General features: G+C 19.2%; 1 protein-coding gene across 1 annotated transcript, besides 1 other annotated feature; it reads left to right on the top strand.

Moving 5' to 3' along the window:
• Positions 1–13,477: 13,477 nt before the first annotated feature.
• Positions 13,478–16,487: a repeat region.
• A 3,250-nt stretch (positions 16,488–19,737) lies between these two features.
• PRELSG_0029800 (gamete antigen 27/25, putative) lies at positions 19,738–20,340 on the top strand (the record flags this gene model as incomplete). Its single annotated transcript, XM_028676056.1, has 1 exon — positions 19,738–20,340. The coding sequence occupies one exon, from the start codon at positions 19,738–19,740 to the stop codon at positions 20,338–20,340; it is 603 nt and encodes a 200-aa protein (XP_028531197.1).
• Between the last annotated feature and the right edge of the window lie 252 nt (positions 20,341–20,592).

A 20,592-nucleotide genomic window follows, 5' to 3' on the forward strand; every position in this document is an offset into this window, starting at 1 on the left:
TAAATTTAGAAGAATTATGAAGTTATAAAATAAAAGTATTATCTACCTTTTTTAATACTTGACAAGGTTATATAAAATAGGATTAAAGAACATCGGTTATATATGAAAAGTATCTACGAAAATACTTTAATAATCTACCGAAAGATAGTTCTCTGAAATACATATATAAAAGAAACGAAAAATAATTTTTTTATATAGCAATTTTTGTTTACATATAACACTTTTTTTGTATTCCTAAAATAAAAAAAATAAAAATGATTAAATTTTAACAAAAGAATTTTGATTAATTATTGGTTAGAATTCATAATTTGGCCAATAATGATATTAGAATATTATTAAATGAATGTACGTTTTGAGTATCTATTTTTAACAGAAATAAATAGAAATTTTTAGTTAACTATATAAAATTCTTATAAATTAATTAGTATATTAAGATTAGTAAGGATAATGAGTTAATATATTTTCATTATTAGGATTTTAAGAGCTATATGAAATATGATATTTACATTATGTTATGTAGTTGATTTATTAATTGCCTGTTTGGCGACGTTACTAGAGTACTGAATAAACAAATTAATAAAGAGTATGTATAACTAAATATACGTTTTTTAATATATATATATACTTGTTCTTATTGTATGTATAATGGTTTCTTATGATGTATAATATTTATATTATACATTAAATTATTTTATATTGCTTAAAAGATATATGTTTACATTTAAAAATAAATTTTTATTTACAAAAAATAAGTATATTTTTTTAATTAAAAACATACACACTAAATTTATAACAAATAACAAAAAATAAGCTCTAGTTCATTCAATGTTATTTCGAAACATACACATTAAATATAACATAAACATTATACTTTTTCATTCATGAAGTTTTTCATGTAACTAAAAATTAATTCTCTTTTTAATTTGAACAAACACCAACCGATAAAAAAAAAAAAATAATTTTAATTTTTTTTTTTTAATTAAAAAAATGTGTATACAATAAAATGAATAAGACAAAACAAAAAATAACTTTATATATTTTTTTTCTTTAACTATCGCCAGTGCATGGCTGACTTCTATTTTCCTAACTGGTAACTCATTTTATTTTTACAAAAAGTTATTAACAATTTTTTTATTAACCAGTAGTACAATTGTATAGATATTATATGCTATCTACAATAAATTATTTTGCAATTAATAAAATTAATAGAAGCTACTATACCTCATTAATTTTATTGTTTAGTATTATACAAAATTCTATAAATAATTAATAAATAAGAAGTATAATGTTCAAAAAAAAAAAAAAATGGTGTATAAATAGAATGTAACATAGTTTCCATGCTTTAGAAGGGGCTACATTACTGTGTACAAAATAAAAGGAATATATAGAATAATAAATAGTTAAACTTTCCATATAAAAATAAGCTTAATATTTAAAAAGAAATGTACTGGAATGCATTGAATTTAATGAACTTTTTCCAAAAATACATTGTCCTTTATTTAAGTGAATATGAATATATTAGTAAATTTTGTTCTACAGTTTTTTTATATTTTAGTTTTAACCTTTTTTCTTTTTATTTATTATTTCAATTAATTTTATATTAGTAATATAGAAATAATATTTATATAACATTTTATCTTAGTTTTTATTTTATATCATAAAAAAGACACATTATAATAAAATTTTAGTAATTTTACATATAAATGCAGATATCATATTGTATATAAATATCATATTCATCTTTAGTAAAAATTTCTTCTTTAATATAATATATGTATTTTAATTCTTTCTGCTAAAAAGAATTAAATTATGAATCCATACACTTTTTTAACGGAAACATTAGTTTAATAAAATTATTTCTAAGAGAGAAGTTATTTTAATAAATAACACATATGAAATATGCTAATGATAATAATTCAGTGAAAAACTTATTCCTATAAATATAGAGTTTTTCCTTAATATGTCTGTATTTATGTTATAGAGTTAAATATTAGTGATATTATTATAAAATTTGGATAAATTATTGAAATAAATAATAATCATAAATGATAGATTTATGTTGATTATTACTATTATTATTATTATGATTAAGAAACAATATTACTAATAATATTGTCATTCTTAAAATGATAATAAGACTATATCTATGTATGTAACATAGTTATTAATTGACTATTAGATGACTTTTGTGGAGTATTGATCAAAGAATAAATTCACTGTCCTTAATTAATGTGCAGTTTTAAGTTTAGCCTTAATAAAAAAAAATTTATACATGTGTGAAGTTAATTAAATAGCACTAGCAAATTAGTAAGACTAAAATTTTATTTTGTCTTACTTAGGAGTACATGGCAAGAATAACCAAAGCATTAGCACTGTGACCAACTTGGTATGTCTAATAAAATATTTTTTTTTTAGACACATCTCAGTTATAATTATAACAATATCTTTTTATTTTTTGGTTTATTTTTTTTCTTCGCATATATAAAAAAAAAGGTGATTTTATTAATTTTGGAATATATAAAAATTTAAAAAAAAATTATAAAGGAGCCCTAAAATTTGTTCTTTATTAACTTGAATATTCATTATTCTTATTAAAGTCATTGAATAACCAATTAATAAATCAAGTATCGAATAACTTATTTAATAAAGAGTATATAAAGTGAATTATACAAGTTTTTATAATAAAAATTGCAATATTTAAGATTTATATTTTAAATATACATAATATATAATTTATTTAAGATAAAAAAATATTATTAATGAAAATTTTCAATATAATAATACTTTTTAAATGAAATAAAGATATAACTTATTATTATATTTAATTTATAGTAAATTAATGAAATACTCATGTTTATGATTTTCTATTCATCATAAATATTTCATCCCTAGAAAAACAATATATTTTTTTTTTTAAATTAATAATCATTTTCGGTTCATTAAAATAAAATAAAAATTAAAAGAAAAAAAATTACTATTAAAAATTAATTGATATCTCTTATGTTCTTTTAATTCATATTTTTTTTTAGTTTATAGGTGATTTAACAATTGTCAATTCAAAGACTTTGCTAGAGTATTGAACATACAAATTAATAAAGAGCATGAACAAATTATTATCTGATTTTTAATATAATACTTATTTTTTTTTTTTTTTTTGCTTTATAAATAAGTAAATTTATATAAATAATATTTAATTTGATTAAGAGACCTCTTTATTGTTTCAGAGTTATTTATTTATCTTTACAAATGTACACTTTATTTTTATTAAAAAAATTAAATCTTCTTTTATACTGTGATTATGTAAAATATTTTAATTATAAATAAAAAATTTAATTTAAAGTTATTTAACTGTTTTTAAGACAAAAAAAATAAATATAACAAAATAACATACCTTTTATTTATTTTAAATAAAAAGTTTAATAATACTTTCATATTTTAAAAATTTAATCCCCTTTTTCAAGGAATTTTTTTTTTTTAAATCCTTTTAATGACTCAAAAAAAAAATTATTCAACTTTTTTTTTTGAACTAGTGCCAGTATATTACTAGCTCGCATTTTCTTGAATAGAAAAATAAATTTTATATCATAAAAGGTTAATAATATCTTTTATTAAACAATCGATAAAAAAGGAAAAAACGTTTTCAAAAATTAGATATGAACATGAAAAAAATTAATTCTATTATATAGAACCATGTTTAACATTTAAAATAGGTTAATAATTCTATTTTTATGGATCAAAACTTTAATAATACACGTAATAAAATTATTTTTAGTTTATTAGATATTACAGTTCAAATATACAATATACCAAAAAATAACAATACTATTACATCTTCAAAATGATGCTTTTATACATGTGGTTAATAAAAAAGTGTTATTAACATTTCGTAATATAAAATTAGCTTACTAGTTAGTAAAATATAAGTCAGTCATACACTGATGCTAGTTAAAAAAAAAAAAATATATATATATATTTATTTATTTTTTTTTATTTTATTTTTTATATATCTTTGTAATAAAAATAAAAAAAATATATTTTTTTTTTTTTTTATATACATAAGTTGACGTTTTTGAATTGAAAAGAGAATTAATTTTTACTTATATAAAATTTTAAATATGAAAAAGTATAATGTTTATGTTATATTCAATTTGTATATTTTGAAATAACATTGAATAACTCAATTTAATTTTTGTTAGTTATAAATGTTGCGTGTGTTTTTAACTAAAAGAATATATTTATTCTTTGTAAATTAAAACATATTTATAAAGTAAATATATGTCCGTTAGGCAATACAAAATTATTTAATCCATATTAAATGTTATATATTAAAATTATTTCCATATATAATAAAAATAAGTATATATATATATTAAAAATCTGAATATTTAGTTATATATGTTCTTTATTAATTTGTTTTTTCAACATCCTAGCAAAGTCATTGAGCAAACAATTAACAAATAAACATGCTACTATTATTCGTAAAATAAAAAATGAAACTTTAACAAATGTAGCTCAAGTAGAAAATTCCATAGCAGATAAAAGACATATACTACATTTGGAGCTATTACACCAATAGATAAAAATAATATATCTGAAACTATTCTACATAAAGATATTTTACCCACGAGCGTTTAATCTATTATCATTTCATATGAATTCATTATGTCTGAACATCATTTAACTAAATCTTCCAAATATAAATCTTTCCTTGATATAACTCCTACAGTTACAACAAAAATACTATAAAGTGCAAATATAATCCAAAATTATCCAAATACTGAAAAACAAGTACATAATAATAAAAGAACATATTGTCACAATTATTTTTTTATCTTCTGTGCATGTACCCATTTTATACATATCTGTAGATGTAACAAAAAAAACCTTATATAATGAAACGTATAAACTAAATGACATAGCAGTCAACTTTGCCACTTTATTCATGGATAATTTATCTAAAAATATTTCAAAAATTAATTCTTCACAAACAAATATATTTTTGATCAATATATATTATTATCAACCTTTTTAAACGTTAAATAGAGCTTAACGAAGTATAGATAATAATTTAATAGCACTTTTAATAAAGTTAAGAAAATGCTTCATATTGAAAAGATATGTATACTTGATTTAGTAATTGTCTGTTCAATGATCTATGAAGGAGTCAAACGAAAAAATTAAAAATGAGTTTGTAAATGATTTATTGACTATTCAAAGATTTTTACAATGCTTTGGACAATGAGGTCAATAAAAAACATGTAAACAGGCCTCTACTTATTTTGTTTATTACTAATATTATTTATTACAAATAATTATTAACTATTTATAAATTTGATTTACTAATTGTCCATTCAATGACTTTGATAGAGTATTGAGCAAACAAATTAATAAAGAGCACATAAAGTAATCTCTACCAATTGTTTTTATTAAAAGAATATTTCTTTATCCAAAATATTATTTTCATATAATTACGGTATATAACATAAAATAAAGGATTTATTTCGTATTAAATTCACAATCTTTTAAATAAAAATATGATAACTAGTTATTTTTATTATTTTTAACACATTAATTAATTTATAAGACATTTATAAAGCTTAATAAAAATTTCCACCTACTCTTACTAATGCCAAATATGTAATATATTCATTCATTCGATAGTATAACAAATATTATATTTTAAGAAAATGAATTCTTGTTAGTGATAAAAATTATATTTTTATCAAAAACAATTAACTTAAAAATTTTTAAAAATTCTATAATAAAAAAAAAATATTTTTTTTTGATATACCTATATTGTTGGTCGATGAATAAATTCATTTCCCTTAGCTAATATAAAGTTTTAAGTTTTGACTTAATAAAAAAATTTATACGTATGTATGATTAATTGAATAGCAATAACCAATTAGTAAAACAAAATTTTATTTTGTCTTAACTAGGAGTACATTACATGAAACAGATAAAGTACTAACACTGTGACTAACTTAGTATGTCTAATAAAAGTTTTCTTTTTAAGACACACCTCGGTTACAATTATATTAATGTCTTATTATTTTTTTTTTTGAGAGAGAGGAATGGATGAGAAAAGAAAGACAAGTTGATTTGCATTAATTAAATTTTTAACTTATTATAGACTTTAGTTTTAAAAAATAATTTAATTAATTTTGTATTATTGGTTAATAAAATTTGTTATTAACCTTTTGTAGTATACTAAGCTAGTTTACTATTCGTGTACGTACAAGTTAGCCATGCACTGACGCTAGTTAAAAAAAAAAAATATATAAAGTTATTTTTATTTTGTTTTGTTTATTTTATTGTATATGCATCTTTGTAATTAAAAAAAAAATAAAATTATTTTTTTTTCGTTGTAGGAAAATGCTTTTTTCGAATTAAAAAGAGAATCAACTTTTACTTATAAAAACTTAAGATATAAAACGAATGTTTATATCATATTCAATGTATATTTTTTGAAATAACATTGAATAAATTAAAGTTTTAACTTTATTAATTGTTATAATTTGTTTGTATGTTTTTAATTAAAAGAAGATATTAATTCTTTGTAAATAAAAACTCATTTATAACAGTTAATAGGTCTATTAAAAGATGTAGTAAAATTTAATACAGATTAAATATTATGTATCATAAGAAAACATTATATATATATGTAAACTTATACTTAGTTATATATGTTCTTTATTAATTTGTTTGTTTAATACTCTAGCAAAATCATCAGCCAACCAATTAATAAAACATTTGTGTAAGGTTTATTAGAAAAAACGTATATTAAAATTCATATGTTTGAGTATATGAATATAAAAAACACTCACACTATGTTACATGTTTTGGTGTGTACACAAAAAAAATATTTATTCTTACTTAGTATGTAAATAAAAAATATATATATATATATGTGAACACGAAAGACAATTTTTTTTGTTCTTTTTTTTAATTAATTGAAAAAAAAAATAATTTTTTTTTTTCCCTTGATATTTGGTATACAGTGAAAATGAATGAAGTTGCGAATAATAATAATCGTATGGTGCATATTTTAAATTAAGGAACAAATAATAATATTGATATTAAGTGATACAATTACTAGAAATTATATAAATAAAAAAGAAAAATTATTTTAGAAATAAAATAAATTTTGTGATATATTAAATAGTATAATTTACAAATAATTAATAATCATTTGTCACAATTAATATTACAATAAAATAAATCAAGTAGAATTATCTCTACGCGTTCTTGGTTAATTTGATTATTCAAAGTACTATAAAAGTTTTTGGATGACTTATTAATAAAATAAATATTGTACAACTTAATTAATTAAGAAAATTTTAAACATCCCCTATCAATTTGTTTATAATAAAATTATTTTCGTGATAAATAAATTAATTAAATTCAAGTATCTACTAATATATATACTTATGTTTTATATAATTACGTTATATATTATAAAGTAAATAAGTTATTTTCTATAACATTTATAATTCCTTAGATAAAAATATATTAATTCAATTTTTTTATTTCCCTTAATGCATCATTTATTCTACACGAGGAGCTTAACTAATTTAATGAGATTTCTTTCTTTTCTTTATTAAAACTTAAATTTTTAATATAAAAACTTTGATTATATATAAAGTAATATTTATTCTTTGCTGATTTATAATTCTTCATAATTATAAATTCTCTAATAACAATTATTTAATCAAAAGCAATTAATAATAAAATTATTAATTAATTTAATTAAGACGATATTATTAAAAAAGGGAGAGAATAATCATTAACAAATATAGTAAGGCCAAATATATATAATACTGTTAAGAAAAATAATAACACGTATATATATTTGTACAATAATATGTTGAGCTAGACTATTAAAATATTCTTCTAAATATACTGAGTTCGCTCCTAAATTTTTACCTTACATTGTATTATCAATTCAGGTATTTCAAAAGGCTAATAATATTTTTATTAATTGATAGGCATTTAATAAATCATCTCATCCAAAGAAATATTTTATTATTTTTTTTTGTTATAAAAAATGTATATAGATAAGATATATATAATCCCAACATATGGACATTGCAAATTTAGAGAGTTTAAGTTTGTACTTAAAACTTACACATCTATAAAAGTTAATATTTATTTTTATTAACCAGTTTATAACTATACAACTTTAAAAAATTATAGATATAAAATGAATGTATTTAATAATATCTACTTTTGTTGACTATTATATATGTATAATAAATATCTTTAATTTAATCATTATGAACTTTAGCTTTTGTTCATCTCATTTGTTGCATCTTCACCATCTATGATAAACGAAAAAAAAAAGAAATAACTATGAAAAACAAAAAGAAAATAAGAGAGATTTTGTTCCTCTAGTTCATTTTGCTATATTTTTAAAATATTATATTAGTAGGTAGTAGTATATATATTGAATATAATTTATTATCTTAATGTTCCCTTAGGAATTCTCAATTTTGAGGATTGATTAGATTATTTAATTTTTTAATTATAAATAAAGGAAAAACACTTATATTATTTTTTTTTTAATATTTACTGTTTTCTGTATTCAAGATAAAAAAAAATAAAATAATAATTAATAAATATATAAATAAAATAATAAAATTCCTTTATAATTTAATTGTAATTATACATATAAAATGGAGATTAATAGAAATTTAAGGGATTTTGAAGGAAATATGTAATTTAGTTAAAGAAGTATAAGCATTTTTCAACATATAAGCTTATGGTATTAAAAAGAATAAATGTCATTAATTAGTGAAATGCTAGATAGGATGGAACAACTATTTAGTTAGCTTTTTCATCTAGCTAATTAATGTATTTATTTAGATCTAAAGAAAAAAAATACATAAATATATACACTTTTTTTATAAGAATTTATCCTTTTAAAGTTTTATACTATTTTTTTGTATTTTTATTTTTTTTTTGGAGATTTGTAAAAATTTACCGAAGATGGTTTGAATGATTGAATGTAAACTGAATAATTCTACTATGAAATGAAATACTTTGTTTTTAATATCATGAACTATGAGTAAAAAATGAAAACAGTAATAAAAATTTTAATTTATTTTTATGAATTATATATATATCAAAAAGAATAAAATAGTGGAATATATATGTATTTATTAGGGGTGATATGTCTTTAATATTGTTTAAGATACTTATTTTATGTTATATCAATGTTGCATGTTAAAGCGCGCATAAATGAGTTAATTGAGGACTAATTAAACTATTGGGTTCATTATGAAAATTTTGAATTCACAATTTAATAAATCATAATAGAAATTAATTCCAAAAAAAGAAGTTAAAATAACCTTTCATCTTTTTTCTAGAAAATGTTATAACTAACGATTTTAAAAAAAAAAAGACGTAATAATATTCGATTAAAATCAGATGAAATTATTTTATAAAATTATAGATTTTTTATCGGTAAAATATAAGAGTATCATTAATTACTTTTGTGAAAAATTAAAAAAAATAGTCTATTTGTTAAAGAAAACCTCTTTCATTATTTATTTTAACACAAATAACAATATTAACAAAAAATGAATCATAATTTTTCTATTGTTGAATTTAAATAAATGTACCTTTTCCAAATACTTAAAACATTTAAATTTCTTTTATATTATAATTTTTCTTAGACGTTTTTAAGCAAAATTTCACTAAGGGTAATGAAAGAAAAAAAAAATTATTAAATCTATTAAATTAAAAATGAAAATAAAAGACAAGAAAATATTTTATAAATTTTTAATTTATATTTTGTTCATTTTAGAATTTCTGCATAGAGCATATATAATAGTATGATTAAAATTAAATTGTTTAATGAAATATAATCTTAGAATCTTAAATATCGAATACTACATAATAATTATTACATTTTTTTTTAATAATTTCTTTTAAAAGAAAATATCCTAATATTTAAAAAATAACAATTCCTTAAGAGGTTTTTGTGATTTATAAATATGAATTTTCAAAGAATAAAACAATTTATTAGTTGACAACAATTATTAGCAAAAAATTCTTTAAGACACTTTAAAATATGCTTTGAAAATAAAAAAAATTTACAAAAGATAAAATAAAAGGAAATCATAATAGAATCAAATTATATTATTCTTATAATTATTTTATTTGAATTTTATAAATAAATAATGTTTTTAGTATTTATATTTTTAAGTTATTAATATAAATAATAATTCTGCTGCTAATATATCTAAAATAATTGCTGACAAATGTTTGATTATATATTTTTTTTCCATTTGTTCTTTAATATTGTTAGAAAGAGTATTTTTAACATATATTTATATACTAATTTTAACTTTTATTATATTGCTTCCTTTTTTTTTTCTTTTTTTATATATTCCCTTTTATTTTATTTTACTTTTATTTTTTTTCCAAGACTAGAAATAAAACAAAATATCATCATTTACTTTTTATACATAACAAAAGTATAATATGAAAAACGTTGTAAAAATATGAATGATGTTATATTTTTTTGGAAAATCATTTATTGTTTTATGTGAAATTATTTATGATTGTAAATAGAATTTTATTTTTCCTTATTGTTAAATTATATGTCTATTTAAAAGGATTTAATATACTATTTTAGTTAGTGAAATTATTGCAACATTTTTAATAAATTATAAGACAATAATTTAAAATTTAGGTATAATAAAGATATGATAAATAAAAATGAATATTAACTTGTCTATATATAATTTCAGAATACTAAGAAAAATGTTCTAGATTTGTGAAGCTAACAAATCGAGCACATATACTTTTTTTTTATTTATATCCTCTTGTATGTACGTACTACTTTTTTTGATCACAAAAAAAAATGTGAATAAGATGTTACATTAAATACCTGATAGATATGATAAAAATATCAATAGAGAATATTTTTATTAAAATTATATGCTTGTATTTACATAAAATGTTTATTGCATGTTATATATGCTTTATATGCTAAATCTTTAATATTTTTGCAAAATTAAAAAAACTTAATTTTTAAACTGATAACAATAGAAATGTTTTTTATAATAAACATAATAGATATCCCTGTACACGCTCTTATTTGCTCCAATACTTTATAAGAATCTTTGAATAGAAAAATAATAAATCAAGATACTAAAAGCATATTTAAAGAGAATATTACAAAAGAATTAATATAATATTAAACGGTCATTTTTTTTTTTTTATCGTTATGAATATATTAATTTTTCAATTTTTAAAAATTTAAATTGAGAATATATTATTAGTTTTTTTCTCCACTACATTTTCTTCAATCATTGTTCTGATTTTTTATTATTTAACTTATTACAATTTTTTAACATTTTTTGAATATTAAGACATTTGAAAATTATTTTATGATAATAGATTTTTTTTGTTAATATTTAGTAGAATTTTACTAATGTATGAACCCAAAAAAATAAAAATAAAGATGTTTGATATTTATTTTTCGATTATTATTATTTCCCTTATACAATTGCGTAAAATAAAATTAAAAAGTTCAATTTTATGTGTAAAATATTTAAGAAAATTTTCTGCATTGCAAGTGCACTTCATTAGCAAAAATGTTTCCATGAAACGTAATAAAAGAATCTTATTTTAATAAAAATTATAAAAAAAAATATATATATTATATATATATATAAATAAATTTTTTTTTGGAATTTGTTGAGGTTAAATGAAATTTTATATAAAGAGATAAATTTCTATCATTTATGAGTATAAATTTTTAATAAAAGGTCACGTTTTATATTATTATAGTTTCTAAGCATTGAATATAAAAAATTTTAATTAAATTTTTATGTTTTATTAAGCTGTTTAAACTTTCGATAGATTAAATATTTTTTTACAAACTGTAAAAGTATTGAAATCATATATTTTTATTTTTAGGATTTTAATATTTACATGAAAAATTTAGTTATTTTATATTATATAATGCAATTATTTAGAAGCTTAAAAATTATTTATGATATGTACTGAACAATAAATAAAATTTTTAGAGGATATTTCCTTCTATATGATCTTAATTTGATTGTTTAATACTAAAAATAAGTCATTGGATAGTCAATAAATCGAGTACCAAAAAAAATTTAGTAAAATTACAATGATTAATTAGATTACAAAAAAAAAATTTGATTTTTTATCTTTTTTTTGTTTTGCTACATTTGTTATAATAATGTAACTTCCTAAAAAAATAAGAATTATTTTTTTTTTTTTTGATGATTAAGGAGAATGAAATACTTTCTTAAAATTTTTATTGACAAATCTAAATTTTTAAATAATGATCGAATTCGAAATTAAAAACAAAAATAAGAATTATGTTTTCATTAATATTTAATTTTTATGTATTTATGAAATAGTATCAATAACTATAATTAAATTTATTTGTTTGTTTTAATTAAATTATTTTTACACTATAAATATTTTTAATGAGAATTTAAATTTTTTATGAAAATAAATACATATTTTTAATTAAAGTAAATTAATGCCTCTAAAATAATAATTTCTCATCTAGTAAACTATATGTGTAAAGTTTATGTATTTATAATATAAATATATTTTTACAATAATTAAAATAATTAGAGACATCTCTACATGCTCTTTATTAATATGTCTGTTTAATATTCTAACAGAGTTATTCAACTATCGATTAATAAATCAATTTACGACAACAGAAAGAAATTAGAAACATACGTAAGAAAAACTCTATTATAATAGCAATTACAGTTATAATGGAGTAAGTTATCCAGAAGCAAAATTTGAAAGTTTTTAATGAAATAAATAATTTAAGTAGCTCTTAGAAGTTTACAATTAGGAAAGATGGTGATGAAAATAGAATGATAATACCTAAAGGATTATCAAAGATTAGCAAAACATTTTTTTTGAATTATCTTAAATGATTCAAAAATTTTGAAGACGCATTGATGTTGAAATGGCCTAGAATTAAACAGCATGTTTTAGTTAAAAAGTTATTAACTTCTACTTATTCTAATAATTTGGTACTAGTTATATAGGGTAAAGAAATAACGGAAAATTTATAGTTACAGGTTAAAATAGCAAGATTCGTATTCAGAAATGGGAAAGCAAAGTACAACATATTTTTGAGTATTACAAATGCTTACCTATGAACAACATATTGAAAGCTACAAATTATCTTATTGATGAATGTAAATGTGTGCTATTAGATGTTTATGTTTTGAAGAACTTAATTGTTTGGATGAATTAGATATTTGGAAATGTTTTAGAGAAAAATGTTCATTATACATGAAAGAATTGATTCTGTTAAACAAACTCAAAGGCAGGGAATATTGTGAAGTCATGAACTCATAGCAAAATTTAGGAAAAAGTTTTAATAGCATTAATATTATTAACTTCAGAATACAAGCTATTTAGAAAAAGGGTAGAATGAAAAAAAAAATGCTAATATCAGTTTGTTTACTAAATGCCACTGCTATGAAAAAAAAGGTTATATAAAGAAAGGTTGTATACATAGTAAGAAAAAATGTGATAATTGTAATATGATAGATCATTTATTACCTGTATGCCAAAATAAAGTATTGAGAAATAAAGAAGACGAAATTAAAGGTGTGATAACAGATCAAACTATATTATATTAATACTAAAATGTTCAAGAATGAAACGGATTTAAAAAATAATAGAGTTAATGCAAAATTATTTGAATAATTAAAAAGCGTATTTAGAAAAATAGAGAGATAAAGAGAAGATATAAAGAAAATAAACCAAAAGAAAGTGATAATGATTTTACTGAGAAGAACAAAATTCATAAAGTATATAAAAGAGAGGAATCAGAAAAAGAGTTCAAAACTAGCAAAAATTCAGAAAAATCAGATGAAAATGAAGCATCTATTAATAAAATTGAGAGTTTGAATGTGATAAAGGATTTGGAACAAAAAAAAAACAAATAGTTGAAATAAATGGAAAGAAAGTAGATATTTTACTAGACACAGGAGTATAATTCCTCAAAATAGTAGAACTTTCATCAAAAGAATTAAATATGGAACTTGATTCTAAAATTCCACCAATTGAAGTCTGTGGAGTATTTGATGGTGATAAAGTAAGAACATTTAAAAAAGTAGTGATAAAAATGATATCCAATAACGGAAAGATTAGAAAGATATTTGCTATATTTAATAAAACAAAAATAATTATATTACTTAGTGTTATGATAATGAATAGATTTGGATATCCTATTAAGGAGGATGATAAAAATCTACATTTGTCATGGAAGTTGAATATGAAAAGGTAGAATAAAATATAGAAAAATAAGATCAAGAAATTATTCGGAGGTTCATTGATAAAACTGACTTAATTAATCAAAAAGACTAAGAAAAAATCAAAAAAAGAATTAGAAGAAAATTCTAAGCTTTGGAAAAATAAGAATATGGAACACACGTATAAATATAAAGTTTATATTAAAGTGAAAAGAAAACATCTCCGTTATAGCCATAGACCATTAGATGGAGAAATACTGACAGTACTACATTACGGAATGGATGAAATGCTACGATTAAAGTTTATAAGTCGTTAGTGTAGAATGGACTTCACTAATTATAACGATTCGGAAGAAGAATAGTCAATGGAGAATTACCTTAGAATCTGGTATTTAAGAGGATCTTTATTAGATGACTTATTTGTTATTCTATACATGAAAAATACATTTCAGACATTTCATGGTATTAAATAATTTTCAAAAATATATCTCAACAGTGGTTTTTGGAACATTGTATTAGAAGAAGATAGCAAACAAAATATATATTTTATAGCTCCGAAATGTAGAATCTTTGTATTTAACGTATTGCCATTTGGATTGAAAACAAGTTTCACATAACTTCAAAGAATAATGGAAAATATTTATATGGAGTTAATTAAAAAAAAATGCTGATCTGTTTATATTGATGACATCATTGTTTTGATAAAAAAGATGACTAAGCATTATAAAGTATTAAATATATGATATTGTATTGTAGTAAATCTCAAGAACATGAAGATATATATGATATTCTATCTTGTAAATAAATTGCTTATGTAACACAGGAAAACAAAAATAATTTATGAAGAGATATAGCATGGAAAAATGAATTACCAATTTACTTTGGAACAGGACAATTATATATACCAGAAAAATATAGAAATTGTTTAATATATTTTTTTCATAGTAATAAATTGCAGGGAATTGTGGAATAAGTAACATATTAAAAAAAATTAGTATGCATGCTTGGTGAGTTAATATTAACTGAGAATTTGAAGACTACATTTCAAATTGTTTAGCATGTTAGATAACACTTAAAGATTTAGACCAGATACAAATCAAGCATTATCAAAACCTATTATATTTAATATAGTATCTTTATATATTATAGGACCCACAAAATGGAAAGGAAAATAATACTTTATGCATGTAGCAATTGGTCATTATTCACGTTTTATGTTAACAAATGTAACAAATAAAACCCTTATTACTATGGATGCAATAAATAATATAAGGAATACTTGGATCCTTATATTTGGAGTCCCAGGAAATATTTTAACAGATCGAAGCTTGATTTATATGAGAATTTCGGGATTATATTACTATTGAATTACGAATAAAATTATATAGTATCATCTCATACTATCCATAAGTGAATAGTATAAATGAAAATTATCAGAAAAGTCTTCATTATATGAGAAAGAGGATCTACCTATCGAGGCAGTAAAAAACGTAGTGTTAATATATAATATAACACATGGCACGATAGGAAAAACACCATATTTTGTTATGTATGGAATCGATTATATATATCCATTTTTTTAAACAATACTGCCATAAACTACTTCATAAATGAGAATCATTTATCTAAGTGATCGATGTAAAAAAGTACATGTGGCAATTTAATTAAAATTAAAGAATATCCCTTCATTAAGAATAAAGATATTAATATTGGAGATATTATTTATTATGAATTATATGAATAAGAGGGAAACTAAATAAAATATTGGAGTGGATATGTACCATATAAAGAGTACATTGGCCTTTCCCTCAGAGTAATTAATGTTGAAAATTAGAATTTGAAAACAATACCTATTTATTATAGAGGTAGGGAGATACATATTCTTCAATCGAAAATTAAAATGTTAAGTAATAAGGCAAAAGATATATATAAAATGGATTTGAAGAAACTTACACAGGTAATTGATAAGAATAAAAGGAAGTCAAAATCTATACATGCATTGAATATTAAGGGTTATTTTGATATTTACGGAAGAAGTAATAATTCATATTATGAAAATATTAATACGAATAATGGAAAGATTAGTAATGAGATACAGAAGGAAGTGAAAGTTATAAAACAGAAAGATAAATTATAAGTAAAATTAGTAATTCCCCTTAGTGGCGGAGTATGGTTGATAAAATATATCATTATCCTTTTATATAATTATAATTAGATGACCATGCGGAAAATAAAGAGTTAGCCATGTATTTACTATTCTTAAAAAAAAAAAAATATTTTTTTGTGTGTGTGTGTGTATTGATTTTATTAAATTTATTCTTATTCATTTAAAAAAAAAAAAAAAAAGATATATACATATATATTTTTTTTTTAATAGATTAGAAAAGATTTAATGAAATGTTTTTATAAAATTTTGTTGTCAAATCGAATTAATTTTTAAACAGTAAAAATTGAATTCGAAGTTTAAAAGAAAAGCAAAAAGCATTTTTTTTTATTAATATTTAATATGTATGTATTTTAAAAATACAATTAATAACTATAATTTATTTGTTTGTTATAATTAAAAAATTTTTTTTTAATCATTAATTTTAATGTGGATTTATATTTTTAATAAAAATAAAGATACATTTTTTATTAAAGTAAATAAGTTCCTCTGAAACAAAAATTGCTCATTTTTGTAAATTATATGTACAAAGTTTACGTATTAGGAGCGTAAATATATTTTTATAATAAAATTATTAGAAATATTTCTACATGCTCTTTATTAATCTGTTTTTTCATTTCACTAGCAAAGTGATTGAATGGAAAATTAATAAATAACATATAAATTTTATTTTTTATACCTAAATTACAGTAGCAACGTATTTCTCTGTATACTTTTTTAAAATGTACATTTGCAAATGTATATTATAAAGCTTTATGAATATATAAGTTTAGGCAGTAATTTCATATATATTGCTTCATATGTAATATGTTCCATTTTCATGATATTTATTAATAAACAAAGAAAACAATATAGAAACAAAAACAGTACAATTTGCACTATTGATTATGAAAATATCAAAAAATATAAAGATTCAAGAAAAATTTACCTAGAAAATAAAAGATTGCCATTAAAGCTTTAATTATAGTAATGATGTAATTGCCCCTAAATCTTAAAAATAAAGAAAAATAAAGTTCATGTAAATATACTAGGATAATACAAATGATTTTGTTTCTTTACTGTGACATACATAAATAAATATATATAAAAAAAATAATGAATAAAAATAAAAAACTATTTACATTTCATTATAGATTTAAAAAGTGTTCATAAATTGTTCATTTAACTTTTTTTTCTTTAATTCTTTCTTAATAAATCATTTTGAAATGAAACATTTTTTATATAAAAAAAATAGTTTGTAGCAAAAAGATGAGTCTTTTTAATAGAAACGCTAATTGAAAATATATATAATTAGAAAATTAAAACATAGAAAAGAATAATATGATAGTGATATACTTCATTTTTTGCTTAATTTTTAATTTCTTATGATTTTTTTAATAAAAAAATTTTATCTTTTTTGTTTTTTGTTTCTTGTGAAAAAAAAAAAACACATATCCAAAACTTTTTTACATGTTAATTATTTATCTTCTTTTAAACAATATATATATATATAAAACTTAGAATATCTCTTAGTATAAAAGATATAATTAAAAGAAAATTTATACTATGAATATTTTTAAATTTCAAAGATAAAACAATTAATTTTTTTTTTTTTATTATGTTTCCATTTATTTACCTTTTCTAAATATTAAAATTATATGATATTTTATAATAATTTATATTGTTAAAATATATTAAGATAATAGCTTTGCTTTAGGTACTTTTTTCGGCATTTCTCATATATATCCAGAATAAAAAATATAAAAATAAACTTTTTTGTTATTTTATGTGTATAAAATAAAAAAATTTAAATATAAACGTTATGCTATTATTTTTATAAAATTAAATAAAATAAATTAATAAATTTGTGATTTTTAATTTATAATCTATAAAAATTTAAATATGATTTTATACTAATAATTATTCATAATTACTATATTTTTAATTTTTATATTTATTTTTATAAGTTTTCATTTTTTTTTAATTTAATATTATAAAAAACCTTTTTTATTTCACTTATTATTTAATTGAAATTAGATTTATTTTTGTTGAATTTAACTTTATTTAGAGTTAATTTCACAGCATTTATTTAAATTTATAATATTTTAATTATACAAATACAATTTGGTTAAAAGGTTAATGGAATAGAAATTTTGATTTTATAAACTATTATAAAAATAATTTTTTCATATAATATTGATTAATTCTCTTTTCAATGATTTTTGTGAAGTATTAAAAAATTATGTAATACACATATAAAGTAATCTGCATTTTATTTATTTTAAAATTTCTTAAAATAAACAATGTATTGTATGATGTCTAAATCTATATATAGATATATATATATATATAATATAACCAAATTCGTGTATCTATTAAAATACAAGTGCAAGCATATACTTTTTCAATGTTTATATTATTTCTAAAATAATTATCAATGAAAATCTCGATTCATTTTAAAAAAAATTCTCAAAAAGATACTTAAAAAATAAATATTCAATCATTTATTAATTTATTTAAAAAACGAAATCCATCACTACACTACGTTCATTTGTTCTATCCTAAAAGTGGCAAAACAATTAAAACTTTTTTATATAAATACTTTATTGCATGCATTATTTTTAATTTCACATTTCGTTTGTGTATTTTTTTACCGGATATATCCGTTTTGTATATATTTTACTATAATTCCTTTTAATAGTGTTTTATTTCTTAAAATGGCACGTAAATAAGAGTATATTTCTTCAATAAACTATTAAATTTAATATATAAAATTTTATTTTCTATTCAAGAAGGGCTATAAATATTTCGACTATTTATATATAATTTTTAATATGCTATTACGCATGCAATTTAAAATGAAATAAAATAGTAAACTGAAAAATTTGAGTTTTTTTTTTTCAAATTATGATTTATAAACAGAAATGTTTGCAATTGTAGTAATAGTTGCAATTATACTTTTTATATATAAAAATTAAAATGTATTTCTATATATATATATATATATATATATATATATATATATATATAAACTGTTTTTTATATTTAACAAAAAATTAATTATATAGTAGTATCAAAAATTATAAACTGAAGATAATTATTTTCATAAAATGAAAGCATGTTAATGTTATAAGAGTGAACATATGAACGTTGTTAATTTATTATAATTAATTTTAATAGAAAATCATAATTTTACTTTTTTTTTATTCACTAAATTAAAGATTTATGAAATATTTTTGTATCTGTAATTAATATATGAACAATATATATATATATATTATTTTAATTTATTTGAAACTAGTTCTTATAAATTCATCACAAATGAGTGATTCCGTAAAACAAGAAAATATACCATGTATAGGAAATCCATCTTTTGAGCAATGTAAGATAGCTAGTTATTTAGAATTCGAAATAACAGTAAGATATTTATCTAAATTAAAGGAAGAAAGTAGTGACGAAGATAAAAAAAAAGCTTTAAATAATTATGATGCTATAGCACAAGATATTGATAAATTTGAAAAAGATTGCAAACTTTATAAAGTACCAAAAGAAATGCAGTATCCAATGGCATACAGAATAAGTAATCGTCTATATGATTATTGTTTTGATGAACCATTGACAGAGCAATATTCCTTAAAATTAAAGGAAATTTTTAGTGTGGAGGAAGATACATTTCAAAAAGTTTTTTTGGAGGCATTAAAGGAAAAGGACAATAAATATAAAAAGAAAATAATTGACAATATAAATTTGATAAAAGAGTATCTTAAGGAAAAGGGAGAATCTAAGGGAATTGCATTATCCGAAGAAAAATTACAAAATGCAGCAACCAGAATAAGAGGTTTTTTAAATGATTTCTTTTCTTTTTCTATAATACCTTCCAGAACTTTTCCTGTGGAACCTGATGATGGAAGCCCACCCTTATAATTAAATCTTTATGAGTTATTTAGAACTTTTTAAATAATTTTTAATTATAAAAAATTATGCCTAGAGATACTAAAACTTTTTCCACAACTTTTTTATTGATTCAACCCCAATTGAGTACTGAAAAATGAAGCGATAAAATAGTTAGTTACCTGAATAAATATATTTTTGGCATTCACTGGCATAAAATTTATCATAAAAACAAAACAAATAAAATTTTTTTTGTAAATTAGAATGTTAAATAATATAATGGAT

The sequence above is a fragment of the Plasmodium relictum genome, assembly GCF_900005765.1.
Source record: "Plasmodium relictum strain SGS1 genome assembly, contig: PRELSG_00_v1_437, whole genome shotgun sequence".
NCBI lineage: Eukaryota > Apicomplexa > Aconoidasida > Haemosporida > Plasmodiidae > Plasmodium > Plasmodium relictum.